Source organism: Leptopilina heterotoma, unplaced genomic scaffold (genome assembly GCF_015476425.1).
Source record: "Leptopilina heterotoma isolate Lh14 unplaced genomic scaffold, ASM1547642v1 Lhet_103, whole genome shotgun sequence".
Taxonomy (NCBI): Eukaryota; Metazoa; Arthropoda; class Insecta; order Hymenoptera; family Figitidae; genus Leptopilina; species Leptopilina heterotoma.
Window position 1 is genome coordinate 1,356,542 of NW_025110818.1, and position 22,338 is coordinate 1,378,879.

The window sequence follows — 22,338 nt, forward strand, 5'->3', positions numbered from 1 at the left end:
TTTTTATAAAATTCTTTAAAAAATTTTATTATTTTCATGAAAAATAATAAAACTTTTCGCAGAATTTTAATTATTTTTAATAAAATTGAATTTTTAAAAAATTTGTTGTTTAAATTCTTCATGAGAATTCAATTTGAAGAAACATTTAATTATTCAATAAATTATTTACTTTTTTATTTAAATAATTGAATTTTCGTAGAATATTCTAATAAAAATTGATTTAAAAATGAACTTTAGTTAAAATTTTAGATAATAATTGAAAATTAAAAAAATTATAGCGTGAATTTTTAGAAATAATTGAATTTTGAAAAAGTTTCATATTAAAATCTTTAAAAATCTGAATTTTTCATACTTTTAACTAATATTTTTGTCAGGTGTAGAATTTTTTTTTATTGAAATGTTTAATTGATTTTTTAAAAAGTATTTCAAGTTTTTATTTTCTAATATATATTTATCTAAAGAATTTCTGAATAATCGAAATTTTAATAAAATTGAATTGTAAACAAATGCACGGAGAAAAAGGAATTGTTAAATCTACTAATTAATTGTTAATATAGAACTAGCAAATCTGATTTGTTGTTGAAACAGTTTTTTTGTTCTCCTAACAAATCAAAATTGTTGTGATAACAATTAATTTGTTTGTAAAACAAAAAAAATTGTTGCAACAAAAAATCAGATTTGCTAGTTCTATATTAACAATTAATTAGTAGATTTAACAATTCCTTTTTCTCCGTGTGGATTTGAAAATAATTGATTTAAAAAAGAATTTTAGTTAAAAATTCTAGAAAATAATTATTGAATTGAAATGATGAAAATAAGTTTGAAGGAGTTACAGTAACAATATTCTTATAATATAAAATAATGATTATATCACTCGGTCATTTTTAATTATTATAAAAAATGAAGAAGTCGATGACTCCGAGTCGAAGACTCGGAGTTATCGATTTCTTCGTGTTTTTAATAATATTCTACTTAATTGTTGATTTTTAAAAGGTTTGAATTAGAATATTTTGAAAATATTAATTCTTATAGAAAAATAATAATGATTAAATATTTATTTAAAAAAGAAGTAATTAATGCTTTCGAATAATTTTACAATTAATGAAATTCATAAATAAATGTAATAGAATATTTTTTTGAGTATCTAATAATATTTAGAGTAATTCAGAATATTCTTTAGGGCGAATGCCTGATATTTTCTAATGAGAAAATTTACTGAATCAACATTTTTTAATTATTTTAATAGTCAAATATAATTTGGATAGAAAAATTAATTATTGATAGAAGAATTAATTTTAATAGTCAAATATTATTTTGATAGAAAAATTAATTATTGATAGAAGAATTAATTTTAATAGAAAATTGATTTTGATAGTAAAATTAATTTTGATAGAAAATTCATATTTTCTAGTTATAATGATTGCTTTCTTTTTTGCATATGGAGAAAATGAATCATATTTGCGTTTTCTAAAGAGAAAAAAAAAGAAAAAAAAAGAAAAAAAGCAAAACTCATTCTAGGAGAAAATGCATAAAATTGAAAATAGATTATTCTATTAGTATGCGCTTCTTTTTTTATTCTTCATTTGAACTCTACCTCACAATCACTTTTCCTACGACTTATCGTAGGAAGACGTTGCCTGTTCTCGGCTCTCGACCTAGTTTGAATCTCGATCCCGTTCTTCTTCACTTCACTGTAGATCTCGTAGGCGGGTTCCTTGCTGCCATAGACACCAATCGAGATCTTTGGTGGTGAACTCTTGCGGTTTTCTTCGTTTCGATTTATAAGACGTCGTCTCTCCACGGGATTGAGATTTAATTGTTCAATTATGGCTCGAATGTTTGTCGATATATTACTCTCGCGATGTGACACCACCATCATGATGAATAAATTTAGTATCTTTTTTTTCTTTTCCACTATTTACTTTTTTTGAATTTCAATTAATTTTTTTTCATTTAGATTTTTCTTCTTTATTTAAAGACACGCCGAGTAGTCGATCTTTAACAATCGACTGGCCAATTAGCCAAGCAAAACAGCTCCGAGGCTCTGTAATAAAACTCGTGTTCTCAGGATTTCTCGCACTTGAGTACTATCTTTTGCCCTCATTTTGCCACTGAATCCTCATCGCTTCCCACGTTTTGACCTCTTATACCTCGAAAATCGAGTAAAATCATTTTAAACTCAAGGTGCATTGCGAAGGAATTTATTTCATTCAAATAAACGATCTGTAGTAAATATTAGCTTTATAGAAATTTACACAATTATTTTTTTTATTGATATTAATTAAATATTTCTTATTAAATATTTGAATTTCTCTATTTTTGAATTTCGCGCCTAAAACTTCTTGAAATCGCCGCCTAGATGGCATGAAAGTTCTCTCACAAACGAAATGAAGCGAATAAAAGTACACGAATAATGGAAATGAAAATTAAATTTGAAACAAAGAGGCAAAAATAAAAATCAAATTTGAAACAAAAAAGCAGAACTGAAAATCAAATTTTGAAATGAAGACGCAAAAATAAAAATTAAATTTGAAAGAAATTTTTTTGATTTTGAAAAATAATTTTCAAATGCGATAAATGGCAAATCCGATGAAAGTAGAAATTGTTTTGTCTTTGAAAATCCGAGGAAACGGAAATTGTTTGAGATTGTAAAGATAAATTAGAAATAAATGCGGAACGCATGCAAGAGAAGCATGTCCCATAACTTTCTATTTTTTTTCGCTTGATTATTAATTACAAAATGTTTTGAATGATTTCTATGATAACTGTTTGGTATACGATATGGAAATAATTTTTACTACATACTAATTAATTGATCCACTTATGAAAGCAATATTATAGCACATTATAATTTTGATATTACAAAATTTTTAATTATAAATTATTTTCTTATTTTAATTGGAGATAATTTTTCAGGATCAATAAATATCTTCAAGATATGTAATTTCAGTCTTTTAATGAACTCTTTTCAATTTTGGTAATATTATCAGGGTTGCCATAGGTCAGGGAATTCAGGGGAAAGTCAGGGATTTTTATTAAAAGTACTGGAAAAACTTTAATTTTTAGAATTTATAAAAAAAATCTGAATTTTGGTGTCTTTTTTGTTTGCCTCATAAACTATAAAATTACCACGAATTCTAATACAAAAACTTTAATTTTTTCAATTTCTGACAATAATTTCTTTTTAAATAACTTAATTCGTGAAGAACTATCATAAAATTATTACTTAGAAATTATTTAATGAATCATTTTACTAAAAATTTCAAAATTAATTGGATTTAAAAAGAGTTGCGTTTACAAATTTCATAAATAGATGAACTTCAAAGGTTTCAATTTGAAATTTTAAGAACAACTGCTTCAGAAATTCAATTATTTTTAAAAGTGATAAACTTCTACGCATCATTTCAATTATTTTCAAAGAAATTAATAAAATTCTTAGCAAAATTTCAATTATTTTCCAAAATTTTCCTCATTTTAATTATTTTTAATATCTATTATTTTAATAAAATTTTCCAAAAGAATTCAATTATTTGAACAAAATTTTAATAAAAATTTCACAGGAATTAAATTACTTTCCAATTTCTTTTTTTATAAATTTCTTCGCACCAATTCAATTATTTTTTAATGAAGTTTCTCCAAAGAATTCAAATATATTCAGAGAATTGAAAGAATATAGTTCTGAAAAATTCAATTATTTTGAAAAATTTAAATAAAATTCTTTTAAAAATTTAATTATTTAAAAAAAATTTGACACAATTCTTTACAAGATTTAGTTAATAAAATTTTCCAATACAATTCAATCATTTTTACAAAATATAATTCATTTTTTTATGGGAATACAATTATTTAAAAAAATTTGAATAAAATTCTTCGTAAGACATCAATTATTTTCATAAATAATAAAATTTTACTCGAGAATTCAATTATTTAAGAAATTTGAATAAAATTCTTCCCAAGAATTCAATTCTTTTCAAAAATAAACATTTTCATAGGAATTCAATTATTTAAAAGAAAATTTAATAAAATTCTTCGTCAGATTTCAATTATTTTCAATTTTTTAATGAAATTTCTATAGATAGAATTTAATTAGGTATTTTTAAAAAGTTTTAAAAAATTCTGAGAAATTCAATTATTTAAAAAGTTTGAATACAATTCTTCAATTCTTCATAAAAGTGCAATTTTAAGAAATATTCCATTTTTGAATAAATTATTTATTTTTTTATTTAATTAATGAATTTAATTAATGAATATTAAAAGCATTATAGCGTGAATTTTTAAAAATAATTGAATTTTGAAAAGGGTAAATCCTTTATTAAAATCTTTGAAAATTTGAATTTACAATTTTAACAATTTTACAATTTTAGAAATTGGTAATTAATAGTAATAGAACATTTTTTTGAGTATTTAATTATTTTTGGAGTCAATCAGAATATTCTTCAGGTTCAGGGAAAAAGTCAAAATCAGTCAAGAAAAAGTCTGGAAATTAGGGAAAAGTCAGGGAAAAAGAAAATTAAATTTTTTTGGCAACCCTGATTATTTTAATTAGTCATTTTCTTAATTGGTAAATTTGTACCTAAACTCTAAAAGAAAATTATAAACTCTAAAGAAGGGAATAATTATATTTATATTTTGCCTAAGAAAATTATTTTATATTTAGTCCAAGTAAATGATTTTCTATTTAGTCCAGGTAAATTATTTTTTATTTTTTAAACGAATTACAAATTTTTATTGTAAAGAAATTATTACGAATTTTATAAATGATATGAGGAAAAGTAAAATTTGAAAATTAGGAATTCGAAAGTAAAGTTCAAAAATTACGTAAACAAATTTAAAAATGTTTTCAGTGAAACACTTTTGTCTATTATAAAAAAAACAAAAAAAAAGAGAAGCAAAAAACAAACAAAAGAATTTAGTTTTGTCACAATAGACGTTGGGTAACTTATTCCGCGGAGAGAAAACAATATCGACCTAACAGATAAAGATATGGGGTCTAAAGTTGACAGATGATATTTCTTTTATTCTTCGTGACAAACAAACAATGGAAAAGACTTCTTTTCTAAAGCATTAGATTCCTGAGCTTAGTTATATATATATATATACATTTTGCCAACATTACTTAAATTCCCTATTTCTGTATTATTTTTTTTATTCTTTTTTATTTGCGTATTTTATATACACCGCAAATGCAAAGAAACTGCGTGTAATTTAATTCCATCTCGCATGGATAAGGCATTATTTTTCTTTCTTTTTTTGAAACTCTCGAAATTTAAAAAAGGCAAAAGTAATCACGATTAATGGCCAAGAAAAATAATTCTAGTTCTGCGTTATTTAAACGTATAAACACAGCGATTGAATTGCTTTTCAAGAGAAAAAAATCTGGCTAAAAGAATCTAATTCGAGATTTGAATTTCTTTTAACTTTTTAATCAATTAAATATTTTTTAATTAATTAAATTCCATTTAATAATTTTCGTAGTGTACCAAAAAATACACAGTTTTTTTTAAAGATATCAATTTTGGGGCGAAAATAATTTAATTTGACGAAATTTAATAATTCAATTTAATTTTTTTCTTGAGATCAACTCAGAAAACAATATTTTTCAGAAAATCTTTTTTTAACTATTGTTAAAAAGATTTTCTAAAAAATATTGTTTTATACAGTTTCTATCTTTCTTTTACTTTAAATTCCTTTTTGTTTTCTTGTGGAATTGAATTATAGTAAATAAATCAAAGTATAGAGTGAAAAAAAATTGCAAAATGAGTTGAAAATTTTTTTTTTTGAATGGGGCCCGTCATTGCATAAAGTGAATGGATGGATCGATCGATCGTCCCAGGTCGTGGTTCAAACCTACGCTTACAATCGCCCACAACGATTCTGATTCTGATAAACCACCGATTTCCTTTTACATTTCATTTTCACTTAGCAATATATAATGCCACAATAGTTTATAATTTCAATTTATTTATCGCAATTAGTCTATACTAGGCAAAAATGATTTTTTCGATTTTTTTCGACTATATTTGCAAAAAATGCGACTTTTTTCGACAATTTTCAAAAAATGCAACTTTTTTCGACTTTTCTTCCAAATTTTGCAACTAAATACCACTTTTTTAGTAGAAAATGTAACTTATTTAGATGTTTATAGTGTGGTAAGTATAACTATAGATAAATCTTTGGAAAAATAGTTTTGAATAATTTTTCTAATTAAATTTTCAAAATATACAATTAAAAAATTTTGGAAAAAATAAAATTTTGTTAAATTGAATTAAAAAAAACGATTTTCTTCAAGTGTTTTATTATAATTTTTAAATATCAAATTTTGAAGAATTTTTTAATTGGTAATTTTGAAAATAATTGAATTCTCAAAAATTGTAATAAAAAGTCTTGCAGTGTAAATTTAAAAATGAAAATTAGCTTCTAAAAATTATATTAAAATATTTTTTGAAATAAAAATAATTAAAAGTAGGTACCTAAATTTTAAAATTTTTCCATTCTAATTTTTTAAAATTCAATTATTTTCAATATTTCCAATTACATATTTCTGAAAATTCAAATACACGAGTACAGAAAATAATAAAAACATTAAAAATTTGTAGAATTATTTTTAACATTTTGCAGAAAACAATCATGCTGAAAAATAATAATTAAAATTTTTCAAAAAGTTAATAACGTTTTTTTTCAATTATACAAAAATTCTTTTAAGAAATTCAATTATTTTCGAAAAATTACATTACAATATTTTTCAAAAATTAATTTTCGGAAATTGTTATAATTTTTTTAAGCTTCAATTATCTTGGAATAAGGAAAATTAAAATTTTTTCAAATTTACTTTTTTAGACTTATTAAAATTTCGGAGAAATCATTTTCATATTTATAATTAAAGTTCTTCGAAAATTTTATTATCTTTTTTATATTTTTGTAAAATTCAATTATTTTTAAAAGTTTATATCAAATTTCAATTATTTTAAAAAGATTTTACAAAATTTGAATTAATTTAACAAAATTTTGCATAAATTTAAATTGTTTTCAGAAGATTTGATCAAATTTCAATTATTTTTAAATGTTCTGTCAAATTTCAATTATTTTAAAAAGATTTTACAAAATTTGAATTATTTTAACAAAATTTTGCATAAATTTCAATTGTTTTCAAAAGATTTTACCAAATTTTAATTGTTTTCAGAAGAGTTTATCAAATTTCAATTATTTTTAAATAATTTTACAAAATTTCAATTATTTTCAAATGTTCTGTAAAATTTCAATTATTTCTCAAAAATTTTGACAAATTTCAATTATTTTCAAAAAGTTTTGACAAATTTCAATTATTTTTCAAAAATTTTGACAAATTTAAATTATTTTAAAAATATTTTACAAAAGTTGAATTATTTTAAGAAAATTTTGCATAAATTTCAATTGTTTTCAGAAGATTTTATCAAATTTCAATTAATTTAAAATAATTTTACAAAATTTCAATTATTTTCAAATGTTCTTTTAAATTCCAATTATTTCTCAAAAATTTTTATAAATTTCAATTATTTTCAAAAAGTTTTGACTAATTTCAATTATTTTCAGAATTTATTATAATTCTTTGACAATATATGTACTTTTATAACTTTAAAAAAACAGTCAGAAATTTTGCATTTCAGAAGATTTTAAATTGTAATCTTTTCAATTTTTTGTTTTCCAAGGAAAAATTAATAGGAAGCATTTAAATATTTATTTAACAAAATTATTTAAGTTTTGAATAATTGAATTTAGAAATAAGTGAAATAGGAAAATCAGGGAAATTCAAAATAAAATTTTTGTGACAACACTGAATTAAGTTAAACTACTTTTTCGACTTTTTTCTATTTCTAATCGACCATAAAAATATCGTAAATTAAAAATTGAAATTCATTAAAATAAATTGTTAAAATCATTATTTATTTACAAATAATGCGACTATTAGCAACTGTTACAAACACTTTATGACATTTTCGCTATTATTTTTTATTTCTAAATTCAGTCCGAGGTCTGTTGTACTTAAAAATTTGTACCTATAAAAGAAAAATTCTAAGAAAAAAAGGTAATAAATAAAAGGGAACAGGTGAAAAATATGAATATATGTTTATATAACTTTTTTGCACTTTTCACACCTGCTTTTTACCAGGTGCACTCGATCAATGAATAATTTAACTTTATAGAATATACGTATTCAAACCGGATAGGTGTAGGGACTCTAACCGGAAATTGCGGAATACAATAATTTGTCACTCTTTGGCCTTTGCGAAAAGACTTTAAACTATATATGGAAGAGAAAGGAGCACGCAGGCAAAAAGGGAGGAAAACAAATGAAAATATATCCAAGGCCTACTGACCTCAGACGAGTAATTGGTTAAAAGAAGAATAATAATTATTGGTTGCGATAAACTATAACTATTAGAACAAGTAAAAAATAAAGTGGTATTTTCTTCTTACTTCTTCTTTCTTCTTCTTATTATTATTATTATCCGCAGAAAAAAATTTCCAATTTATGGTCAAATATATAACGACAGAATCGCGAGTAAAATTGAAATCATGCTTCGATCGTTAGTTTCTTTTTTTGTAGTCGCAAAAAGAGAGAGAAAAGTCTTTTAGGCACTTTTTCATTGTGCAATAATCTTGACCATAAAAAATTTTTTTAGCCTCAGGCGCACTCACCTCGAGATACACAATCTTCAAACACTTATTACTAATCGGGTGAATTGCAATTGACTTTTATTTTATCGTGGGAAACTGACGCAGTTTTCTAATTTACATTTTCAAAGTGGAAAAAAAAGAAAGAATGGAAAAAAAGGAAAAATAGAATCAAGAAAAATTTTATTAACTACAAGAAAATTATTTTATTTTATATTAAATAATTTCTTACGTTTGAATTATTATTAAAATTGGATTCAATTAAAAACTAAATTAAAAACTAAAATAAAATTCAATGAAATTGAAAAATGAAATAAAATTGAATCAATTAAAAGCTGAATCAAAATTAAATTATAATTAAATTCAATTAAAACTTGAATTAAAATTCAATTTAAAATTGAATTGAAATTAAGATTATAATTAAACTTAAAATTGAATTTAACTTTTTGTTGAAAATAAATTTTAAATTAAATTAAAAATAAATATAAAATTAAAACTGAATTAAAATTAACATTAAATTAAAAAATTAATTAAAATTGAATTAACAGTGAAATAAATTAAATTTTAATTCAAAATTATATTATAATTACATTAAAATTAAGTTTATAATCAAAATTAAATTTAAAATAGGATTAAAATTGAAATAAATAAAAAATTAAATTAAATATTGAAATAAAATTGAATTCAAATTAACTTCACATTTGAAATTTAATTAAAATCAGATGAAATTGAAAATTTGATTAAAATTAGGTTTAAAAGTAAACAAAAATTGTAATTAAAATTGAATTGACTAGTGAATTAAATTAAAAACTGACTTAAAATTAAACTTCAACTCAAAATCGAATTACAATAATTGAATTAAAATTAAGTCCACACTTAAAATTTAATTAAAATTGGATGAAATTTAAAATGTTACAAACATTAGAATCAAAATTAAATTAAAAATTGAATTAAGAGAGAATTCAATTGAGAATTGATTTAAAATTTAATTCAATTAAATATTAAATTAAAATCGAATTCAATTACAAACTATAAATTATAAATTAAAGTAAATTAACAATTAAATTCAATAAAAAATGAATCAAAATTGAATTAAAATCGAATTAAAATTGAATTCAATTATCAATTGACTTAAAGTTGAATTCAATTGAAAAATCAATTTATTGAAATCGAATTCAATTTAAAATCGAATTAAAATTAAATTAAATTATCAATTGACTTAAAATTGAATTCAATTGAAAATTCAATTTATTGAAATCGAATTCCAATTAAAATGAGTGAAAATTGAATTAATATCAAATTAAAATTGAATTAAATTACCAATTAACTTAAAATTGAATTAAATTGTAAATTGACTTAAAATTGAATTCAATTGAAAATTAACTTGAAATCGAATTTAATTTGAAACTAAATTAAAAATGAAAGTGAATTGAAAATTGAATTAAAGTTGATTCAATTTAAAATATCTCAAATGTGTATCAAAATTGAATTGAAAGTGAAAATTGAATGTCAATTAAATTTAATTAAAAATTGAATTATAATTCAATTTAAATTTAAAATTGAATGAAGATTGAATGAAATCAAAAACTGAATTAAAAGTAAACTGAAACGTTTTATAAATAAAATTAAAATTAATTAACAAGCATTCTCAGTTTCATTATAAACCTGAAGAAAATAGTAAAACTTTAATTAGAAGATTGCTTTTGAAATCAACCGCAAATCACCTTGAATTGTATCTAGAGAAATGGTGTATATATACATTCAAACCAAGGAAACACTTTTTTTTTGTTAAAGATTAATTAAACAATTAAATATTACGAGATAAAAGAATTCACGGAAATGTTTCAATATACGGAGGAATAAATTTTTTTTATATAAATTGCATAATTTGGAGAGAAAAAAAAAGAGTTATATTAAATGAAATTTTAGCGGTGAAAGTACTTTGATTATACTGTTACAGAAATAATGAACGTGATAAAAAGAAAATGAATTTTATTATTTTCAATTTATTGATATACTAATTACTTTCTTCGTTAAAATAGAGAGAGAGAGAGAGAAACATAATATATATAGTAATATTATTAATAAAATTCACGAAACTCGTTAATGTCTTTATTTTAATAAAGCTGAATAGAATTTAATTTTAAATTCCATATGGGAAAGAGAATAAATATTTTATGAAACCTCATATAATGTATAAGATAGAAGGGGATGACCTCGGCTCTATATTCATATAATAGATACTTTTAAATTTATCTACATATATATAAACTTTATCAACACTGTACATAAATATGTGCAATTACATACATTCACGTGTGAATGGACTACGAAATTTTATATCTTGAAAAAGTGGAGAGTGAATTAACATTAATTATATTGTTCTCTAAATCTGAATTTTAGAGGTTGTTCTATATTTTCTTACGAAAATTTTTAGTGCATTTTATTTTATTTTTATATTTTACTTTCTTTTTCTTTTTATTTATTATTTTTATTATTTTATTAAACATTATTATAATTAACTATATTTTTGATTAATTCAATTAATTTAATTAATTATATTAATTATATTAATTATAATTAAATAATTTAAATATAATTAATTAGTAAATAAATTTATGTAATAAAGAAATTTTTACTAATTTAGATTTCGAGAGTGAAAATTTATTGTAAAGAAAATTAGCAATAATAATTTATAATAATAATAATTCTTATAATGATAGTATTAATAATAATAGTCTAAACGAAATTTAAGTCTAACGAAATTTCACTAAATTTACTCTTTAAATTTTAATTAGTAAAAAATTTTACTAATTAGAATTAGTGACTGACTTTTTGCTTTTGAATTAGTAAATTTTACTAATAAATCAGCAGAAATTACAATTTATTAGTAAAGTTTACTAATTAAAATGCAAAAAGTCAGTCACACTAATTCCAATTTGTAAACATTTTTAATTTTTTACTAATTTAAATTTAGAGAATAAATTTTCTTTTATAAAACATTTTAAATTTTTATCATCGAAAATATTTTTTGGAAAAATAAAAAAATTTAATTTCCCATTGATTCATTAAAATTCCATTGGGTTTTGAAAATAAAAATTAAAACTTCCTGTTCTAGTTTGGAATTCATTGACGTATAATGATAAGGTAACAAGCTGTAACAATCCTTTAAATCCGAGTTCCAGTCGTCAATGATAAACGACAATTGTTCAAAACATTGACATATTATTTTTGTAAAGAATTTTTAAATAAATATTACACGCGGAGAGACGTAAGCACGATATTTTTTTTTAAATCAAAAACAATAATTTTGTTCCTCCCCAAATTTTGATTAACAAATTAAAAAAAAAATTTCTAGCAGATAAAATTTTTAAAATATTATTTACTAAAAAATAAAAAAGGATATAAAAATGATATTAATAACGATAAACAATAATTATATTATTATTACTATTTTTATTAATAATATTATTTTATTATTATATTTAATAATTGGAATTTTAGTTAGTATTTAATAATTGGAATTAATTAAATAAATTACAATATTTATTAATTTTATGTTATTTTTTCGATATTATAATAATTATTATTGTTATTATAATTTATTTATTTGTTTTTAAATTATACGGACAAGGATTGTCCATAAAAAAGATAGATTATAAAAAACTGGATTTATATACATAAGCTTGTACATTATAAAAATACCATAAAAAATGAAATAATTTTTATTTCCTATTCAAAATTTATTCGGTCAGCTGGGAAGATATGTAAATTTATTTACGAGTTTGACACTCTTAATGTGCCCACACAACAACTCTTTCCTAATTAAAAAAACATTATGCAAGGATTTTTTTTTTTTTGCACGAGGTGTGATTTCGAGATTCGTAGGTTGAATTTTCTCAAACTCCTTTTTTGACAAGTGAATCATCATTGGAAATGTGAAATGAAATACACTCTTTTTTTCTTAAAGAAGATGAATCTTTATTCGAAAGATGCTGGGAAAAAGGTTTGATTTTTCAAAAAAAAAAATTAAAAAAATTAATTAGAGATGAAATAAAATTAATTGGTCTCTAAACTTGAATTTTACTAATAAATTAGTAAAAATGAGTAATGATAAAAATTTTACTAATAAATCAGTAAAAATTAGTAATTGATAAAAATTGTACTAATAAATTAGTGAAAATTGATAATTGGTAAAAATTCCACTGATAAATAGTAATTTCTACTGATTTAATAGGAAAATTTACTAATTCAAAAGAAGTCAGTCAATAATCCAATATTAGTAAACATTTATATTAATTCAAATTTTGAGAGAATGATAATATTGATAATAATTAATAATGGTAGTAATGTTAATATAATTATCGATGAAATTCACTAAATCGTAGATAAATTTTGCAATATATTTGTTGATAATGTTAGAAATGTTTGTAAATATTTGAATAAGAGGATGTTTAAAATGGAAATGTGGCACGCTGCGAATAAAACGAGCAATGCTCGTATTTCCGTCGCATTGTCGCTGAAATCGAGAGAAAATATGCAGGTCGAGAGTAGAACGTGAACATATATCCCATGAAAATGAACATACTGGGTGAACTTTTTTCCAACACTTCATTTTTCTATCTTGAAAATTTATTTTTCCAAAGGAAAAAGTGACTCGAGTCGTTTACCATATTGCTGTAATTTTTCTTTCACTCTTAACTTTTGAAAGCATTAAATTGCGATGACGAATTGATATGATGTTCAAAATGTGGATCAAATCATAATTTTATCGGATAATATCAATTTGATCCAATTTGGTGACAATTTTATTCAATTTGGTATCAATTCGATCCAATTTGGTATCAATTTGTATCTAAAAGATAAATTCGATTCAATTTAATCGTATAATATCAATTCGCGTCATGTCGTTTGTGAGAGAACTTTCATGCCATCTAGGCGGCGATTTCAAGAACTTTTAGGCGCGAAATTCAAAAAAAGAAATTAATTTATAATATATTATAAATTAATGTCAATAAAAAATGTATTGAAAAATTATTTTAACCGATAAATTGCGTAAATATACGTATAATATTGTAAAAAAAATATAATTTCAAAGTTTCAATATTTTTAAGTCATTCTTTTATTGATTATCTAAATTGATATTTAATATCGACTAGTTAGTGATTTTAACAATAACATTAAAAGCAGATTAGACGATATTAAGAGATAAATTTTTTCCCCACGATTAATAATAGAAATAAAAAAAAAACAATTGTTATTTCACGTCTAGAATATTGTAATTGTGTATTATATTCTTTAGAAATAATGTTTTTATATTCAAGCACGTCTTAAATCGCGTCATAAGAACAGGTTAATGCAATAAAAGAGATTTAATTTACGGTCTTGCCTCGCACTCGTCTCACTTTAAACTGGATAAACATATAACAGTCAGTGCCTTGTTATACAATGACATTTTTTAACAATAAACATTTCCTTAATTATTCCCCTTATAAGACGTCTCTAATTTTTTCACCGTATATTTTATTTTCTCATGTAAAAAATAAATTTATATTTTTAAAGCAAACACTTCATTATAAACATCTCTTGTGAACGTTTTATCAACATTTAAAATTATTAATATTATTAATAAAATAATAATTTAATAATGATAATTAATAATAATAATTTAATAATAGTAATTAATAATTGTAATGGTTAATAAAAAATTATTAATAGTAACAAATAATTAGTAAAATTATTACTATTTTCTTATTGATTTTAAATAATTTTATTATTAATTATTATTATCATTATTATTGTTAATAATTTTCTCATTATAATTTTTTGAATCATTTATAAGTATAATATATAGAAATTATATCGGCATTTATAATAAATAATTCTTGGTGAATTGATTTTTAATATAATTTATTTCTTCACACTGAGGGAACAATAATATTATTTGAGTCAATCGTCATTTCCAGGAAGAATGACAATAGTAAAAAAATTTCTTAATGAAGTTAAAGATAATGAAAATGCCCACTTTCAGTTTCTCACATACAATCATAGAATTTGATACTAATTGTACGTCAATTAATGGAAAGTTATAAAAGAATTCCCTAATAGGATATTTTATAAAGTAGAACTTTCGCCAAGAATAGTATCAAATTCATTTGAGATGAAAACTTGTCTCGGAAATTTTAAATTATTTGCACTAAAAGTTTCCTAAATCTATGAATAATGCGAGAATTTCCAATTATTATTATTTTGAAATTAAAAACAGTTTCAACAGAAAGCAAATATTATTATTACTATTATTATTATTTTTATTATTATTATTATTATTATTATTATTATTGTTATCATTATTTTTATCATTATTTTTATTATTATTATCATTATTTTTTATTAGGTATTATTATCATCATTCTCATTATTATGATTTTTATTGTTAGCTAAACGGTTATTTTGTCAATTTAAAAAAAATTAGACCCAATAAATTACAAAATTCATGATTTTTAAATTGCTTCTTTGGCAATAATTTTAATTTCTCTACTAAAAATATTGTAAATAAAAGATTTCGTATAGAATAAAATTAATGCTGGGTTTACAGTTTCAATTTTAGCTGTACGAAACTATTTTACGATTATTCAATAGATAATTAAACATTAAAAATTTACCATTGAAATAAAAAGTGTTGAAAATAAAATTTTCACGGTGACTATATATATATATAATTTTTTTTTACAATGGCATTATAGAGAAATCATTTAATTTCTCTCAAGTAAATGACCAATATTACCGAGCAATTTGTATGAGAAGGAAAAATAAAAAAAACAAACAAACAAAAAAACTCCACAATTTTTCTTGTGAAAAATATATTACTTGCGAAAATATTTTTACGAACGTGAGAAAAACTTTCTCTATTCATTATAGATAGTGTAAAGAATTGCAAAAAAAGGATCTTTTTTAGTTGGAAAATATGAAAAAGTTTTTAGGAAATTTGACGAATTTTTTTTTGGTGATTGAAAAATTTTTGGTAGGAATTAGAAATTTCTTGTAGTATTTGAAGGTTTTTTTTAGTTCAATGAATTTTTTTGGTAAATAACAATTTTTTTTGTGTAAATAACAAATTTTTTTGACAAATAACCAATTTTTTTTGTAAGTAACAAATAATTTTAGTAATTAAATTTTCTTAGCAATTCACAAATTCGTTTGGTAGTTACAAAATTCTTTTAGTAATTAAAAAATTCTTTTAGTAACTAAAAAACTTTTTTGGTAATTAAAAAATTTTTTTAGTTACTAAACAATTTTTTTATTAGTTAAAAAATTCTTTCAGTAACTAAGAAACTTTTTTAGTAATTAGAAAATTCTTTTAGTAACTAAAAAACTTTTCTAGCAATTAAAAAATTCTGTTTAGTAACTAAACAATTTTTTTTATTATTAAAAAAATTCTTTTAGTAACTAAAACACTTTTTAATAATTAAAAAATTCTTTTAGTAACTAGGAAACTTTTTTGATAATTAAAAAATTCTTTTAGTAACTAAAAAACTTTTCTGGCAATTAAAAAATTTTTTTAGTAACTAAATAATTTTTTTATTAGTTAAAAATTCTTTTAGGAACTAAAACACTTTTTTAATAATTAAAAAATTCTTTTAGTAACTAGGAAACTTTTTTAATACCTAATTAAAAAATTCTTTTAGTAACTAAACAATTTTTTTATTAGTTAAAAAATTCTTTTAGTAACTAAAAAACTTTTCTGGCAATTAAAAAATTCTATAAGTAACTAAACAATTTTTTTATTAGTTAAAAAATTCTTTTAGTAACTAAACAATTTTTTTATTAGTTAAAAAATTCTTTTAGTAACTTAAACATTTCTTTAATAATTAAAAAATTCTTTAAGTAACTAAAAACATTTTTTGGCAATTAAAAAATTCTTTTAGTAACTTAACAATTTGTTTAATAATATTAAAAAAAATTTTTAGTAAACAAAAAAGTTTTTCTACTGGTAATTGAAATAGATTTTTATTTATATTGGAAATTAGCGATTTTTCCCTATATTTTCTTTAATTCACACTGCACAATATTGATTGAAGAAAAAGCTCTGAATCACGTGGCAGTGCATGGATCTTATCTAATCTAATCGAGTCAATAAGAATTACGCGCTTTCTCTGAACGAGAACCAGTGAAGCAAGGGTTAAGGAGCGGTACCAAAATTCATTCAAGCGAAAACATCACAGATTGACCTAAAATAAGGAGCCATGAATCTACAACTGCAGATGCACTTGCATCTACGAGAGGAGACTTTTTCCAAACATTTTTCAACACTTTTCATGAATATTTCTTGATAAGATTCTTCAAGACATTTATTTTCATTTATTTTAATTTTCTTTCAATTTTCTTTCTTGTTTGAAGAAAAATGAAAAAGAGATGAAAATAAAAAAAGAGAAAAATGTTTCTTGAAAAAAGAAGAATTGTATTTTGCAATTAAGTAAAAAATGAAGCAAAAGATGGATTTTGTAAAAATATTTTCAAAGCAAGTAAAGATTTTTAGTTAACTACAAAATCGGAAAATTCTTTATTACGAAATTTGATTTTTTTTTGCTGCATTTATAATTCAGTTAATAATAAGAAAAATTATAATTTAATTAATTGTTAATTTTAATTACTTCATAATTTAAAAATTATAATTTAATTAATTATTAAACTTAATTAATCAAAAATTTAATAATTATTTAATTTAATTAATTTACAATCAAATAATTATTAAATTTAATTAATTTACAATTAAATAATTATTAAATTTAATTAATTTACAATTTAATAATTATTCAATTTATTTAATTGACAATGTAATAATAATTTAACAAAACGGAAGAAATAGAAAAAAATTCTCCCATATTCCTAATATAGGGAAACAATGTTTATTCTTGCCAATATTAAATGGAGAGAAAAAGAAGACGAAAAGGAAGAAATACAAAAAAAAAACATTTAATTGGATTTCGTAATCGCGCAATTAAAGCGAAATTTGCGAAATATGAGTTATTCCCTGAACGAGATGTTCGTTTTCGTAAAAGCAGAAACATGCTTCTTTGCTGTTGTGCGTCTTCGATTGTGATATACGCGATTCACCGACGCGAAGAGGAAGAAGGAAGCATGCTAATTTCCATCCTCGGCTCGTACCGACAACGAGAGTTTTCTAACCAATTGATTCGGTCTGATTATCGAACGTAAACCTATTCCCTATGCGCCAGTGTCATCTACCTCTTGTATATATAAATAATTATCAAATTTACCATTTTTTTCGTCGGTTTTCAATATCGAAAATTTATCGTCTGAATTTTCAATTAACCAAAAATGACTATAGAAATATTATTGTAATTAAACTAGTTGTTTTAATTAATTATTACTAATAATAATTATTATTTTTATTATTATTATTATTATTACAGGCCTCGGACGTGGAACGCTCAGCACGAGATAAAAGTATTTATTTAAAACAAACCTGGCGCATCAAAATATGTTTTAATTTACCGAATTAATTTTTTGTTCAATTAAATTAACTGAAAAGATTAATTGAAATGAAAAGTAGTAAAAATAATAAATAAATAAAAATAATAAAAGTAAAATAATAAATAAAAATAAAATAATAAAAGTAAAATAAAAAATATTATAAACTCTAAATTTGAATAAGTGAAAATGTTTACTAATTTGAATTAGTTACTGACTTTTTGCTTTTGAATTGGTAAATTTAATGAATGATTTAGTGGAAATTACTATTTAGTACAATATGGAGACGCTACTCTCCGCCTGCGAACGCCGAGGTCACCGCTAGATGGCAGTTGAGTTGTTTCTTGGAATTTCTCTTGCCATCTGGTGGTGACCTCGGCGTTCTCAAATGGAGAAATTCATTTCTCAAAATTTTTTTTTATAATTGAATATGATAAAAAAAAGTAGTAAAAACAGAATAAACAAATTTTTTTGGGTATTATAATTACGATTGCATAAAAAAATTTTGTGTTTGAGAATACGTACAAGCGGAAAAGGAAGAATCCCTACAAGTTTAAACATTTCTGTCTAGCATGCAATGATTATAATAATATTCTTATATTATGCATATATATATAAAGAAAAAGAAATTATTATTATTGATATTCTAGTCGTACACAAGTGAAAGCATTTTTCTATGTATACAATATTTATGCTAGCCGGAATATTTAAATTTGTTCACTCAATGATAATAATTATTATTATCTTGCATAAGAAAAGCATGCGTGCTTGAAGAGAAAAAAAAGAACGGACATAATCAGGAATCTCTATCTTCCGTTCCAGGAGCAATTACAATGACATTATCGAAAGTGCACACAGCACGAACTTGAGAGAAATTAGATCACGAAAAATGATGAGAATATAAGATATGGAAAAAAAGGAACTTCAATAATTCATTAATTAAGGCGTAGTAAATTTTGTATAGAGAAAGAGAGAGAGAGACGAGGAAAGAATAGAATAAAGGAAATAAAAAAAGTCAATTGCGGGAAAAAAACTTTTTATCAACACGATAATATTAAGTTAGAAATATACGATTTTCTTATCGGTTCAATTTTGTATAGAGAGAACTTTCAATCAATTGAATTAAAAAAAGGAAATAAAAAAAAATTCCCGTTGAATTTTGTTTGGATTTTAATAGTCTAAATCAGTAAGTGAATTAATAAACAAATAAGTAAATAAATAAGTAAATAAAGAAATAAATAAGTAACTAAATAAGTAAATAAATAAGTAAATAAATAAACAAATAAGTAAATGAATAAGTAAATAAAGAAATAAACAAATAAGTAAAAAAATAAGTAAATAAATAAATGAGTAAATAAATAAATAAGCAAATAAATAAAATAAATAAACAAATAAGTAAATGAATAAGTAAATAAAGAAATAAATAAAGAAATAAATAAATAAGTAAATGAGTAAATAAATAAATAAGCAAATAAATAAACAAATAAATAAACAAATAAGTAAATTTATGAGTAAATAAGTAAATTAATAAATAATAATTAAATAAATGAACAAAGAAATAAGTCAATAAATAACAATAATAATAATAATTAAAATTATCAAAAAGTTTAACAAAATTCCACTAACGAATTATTAATTTTTCTTTTGTAAAAAAAGAACCGAAAGGTTCTTCTATCTATGGAAAATATATTTATAAAAATTCTAAATTTTAATATTTTACTTATAATAATGATAATAATAATATAATAATAGTAATAGTTAAATTCTCTTTAAAATATTTTTACACGATTTTTGTAATTAATTTTTTTTACTGCATTTATAATTCAGTAATTATGATAATTAATTGTAAAAAAACAATTATTCTCAATATTTAAAAATTCGATATAAAAACGGGATATTATTTTCACTGTTATTTTTCTTTTTCACTTTTTCGATTCACTAAATTTGGTGAATGGTATAGCACAGAACTATTGAATCACAAACTATTATAGAAACAATATTTGAATCACATTCTTGTTAATAATATTTTTCATTAATATTTAAAGTCTCTATAATTTATATAAAGTTATTTTGTGGAAATTAATTGAATAAAATTAATTTCCAAAATTTGTATAAAATTATTTTCAATAAAAATAAATTTCTACTCTCTAAATTTGAATTAGTAAAAATATTCATTAATTTGAATTAGTGATTGACTTTTTGCTTTTGAATCAGTAAACTTTACTAATAAATTGTAATTGCTGCTAATTTATTAGTAAAATTTACTAGTTCAAAAGCAAAAAGTCTGTCTACAAAATTAATTACAATAAAAAATAATTTCTATAAAATTAATCACAATAGAAAATAATTTCTATAAAAATAATTACAATAAAAAATAGTTCCTATAAAATTAATAACAATGAAAAATAATTTCTATAAAATTAATTACAATAAAAATTAATTTCAATAGAATTATTTCCAAGAAAATTAATTTCTATAAAATTAATTACAGTAAAAATTAATTTCAATAGAATTATTTCCAATAAAATTAATTTCTATAAAATTAATTACAATAAAAATTAAATTCAATAGAATTATTTTCAATAAAATTAATTTCTATAAAATTAATTACAGTAAAAATGAATTTCAATAAATTTATAGAGTAAAAAACTGTTTAGAAAGCGACATAGAATTCAGTTGGCGTGGCTAAAAAAAATCCATAAACACATTTTTCTCCTGAAAGAACACAATTTTCGTTGTTAAAAACCTTACAATTTTTTGTTTTTTGTTTAACGAAACACATTGCGGAAAGAAGTTTGTGCCGCATTCGCGAGAGTCACGGCGCAAAGACTGGATAACGATGGGTCCTTTCGCGTATCGTGAACACGCTTTGGGGATGGAGTAAAGTAAAGTGGGGGCGGTTGACTTTGGAGTGGCAATGCGACCGTGAGTGAAGGGACAAGAGAGGGTAAAAAAAACGATCGAGGGTCGGACCTGAAAACTTTGCAGTAACGGTCTCTTATACTTTTCCATATACACCTCTGCCAGCTGTTTTCTTTCATTACTTATATTATATTGAACGATTTTTTTTCAAATTTTTTTAATCAATTTTCAATCGTTTTCTAATTTTGTTTGTAGAAAAAAACTTTTATTACCAATTAGGTTCACTAACGAGTTTTTTTTTTTTTTGTTAAATTCCTCTCTCGTCAATCAATCAAAATTTATCGTACTAATTGTTTTCTTATTTATTTATTCACATCATTTACTTCATTAGTTTTATGAAAATTTATTGCGTTGTAATTAAAAAATTTAACGAACGAAATGAGCAAAATTGTTTTAAATTATCATTAGTTAGGGAAAATATTTATTTTTTCGAAATATTTATTCGTTACAAATATTCTTTTGTGAAAATATTTATTTGTTATAAGTATTTATTGTTTACGAATATTTTTTTACATGAATTTATTTGTTAGAAATAATTGTTATATATATTTTTTATACTAATTTATTTATTAAAAAAATATTATTATTTCTTACAAATATTTGTTAAAGATATTTGTTATAAATATTTTTTATACGAACTTATTTATCACAAATATTACTATTTCTTACAAATATTTGTTGTTAGAAATATTTGTTAAAAATATTTTTTTACAAATGTTTTATTATTACAAATATTTATTTATTAAAAATATTTATTCCTTACAAATATTTATTCTTCACAAATATTTGTTGTTATAAATATAAGTAACAAATATTATTTTTTTGAAATAATTATTTGTTATAAATTTTTATTCCTTACAAATATTTGTTGATAGAAATATTTATTACCAATGTTTGTTTTTGGAAATATTTATGTGTTGAAAATATTTGTTGTTAAAAATGTTAATTACAAAATTTGTTAGAAATATTTGTTAAAAATTTTTTACACTAATTCATTTATAACAAATATTTTGTTTTGTAAATATTTTTTTTTATAAATATTTATTTTTTACAAATATTTTTTGATTGAAATATTTATTTGTTACAAATTTATATTGTTTTTAAAAATATTAATTTATTGGAAAAATATTTCCTTCGACAAATGATAGTTAAATTGAAATTGGAATTGTTTAATTTTTTTAACGAAAGCAAAAATTCTTTCAACTCGATAGAAAATAATTTTCTTCACGGTTATAAATGAGGAGGATTCGCATAATTTGACATTTCATCAGT

At 21.3% G+C, this 22,338-nt stretch overlaps 2 protein-coding genes across 7 annotated transcripts in view; both read right to left on the reverse strand.

Moving 5' to 3' along the window:
- LOC122501330 (dentin sialophosphoprotein-like) overlaps positions 1-22,338 on the reverse strand; it is a 172,580-nt gene that overhangs the window by 16,285 nt on the left and 133,957 nt on the right. The gene's annotated exons all lie outside the window — the stretch shown is intronic.
- On the reverse strand, positions 1,891-21,394 carry LOC122501358. 4 transcript variants are annotated; one of them, XM_043610775.1, is made up of 2 exons: positions 20,896-21,394; positions 1,891-2,044 (listed from the first exon to the last, which is right to left on the reverse strand). In XM_043610775.1, the coding sequence occupies exons 1-2, from the start codon at positions 21,154-21,156 to the stop codon at positions 2,018-2,020; spliced, it is 288 nt and encodes a 95-aa protein (XP_043466710.1). In that variant the 5' UTR covers positions 21,157-21,394; the 3' UTR covers positions 1,891-2,017. The 4 variants fall into 4 exon arrangements, with proteins under 4 accessions (XP_043466710.1, XP_043466702.1, XP_043466694.1 ...); XM_043610767.1 differs by having other exon boundaries at positions 20,851-21,394; XM_043610759.1 differs by lacking the exon at positions 1,891-2,044 and adding an exon at positions 2,063-2,223.

Bases quoted from the DNA above. Each gene is read 5' to 3' on its own strand.
- LOC122501358 (XM_043610752.1), bottom strand. From the start codon at position 21,156: ATGGAAAAGTATAAGAGACCGTTACTGCAAAGTTTTCAGGTCCGACCC. The intron at 2,224-20,850 runs GTGTTTATGGAT...TATTTACTACAG, and splicing joins TGTTCTTTCAGGAGAAAAAT to ATCGTTTATTTGAATGAAAT.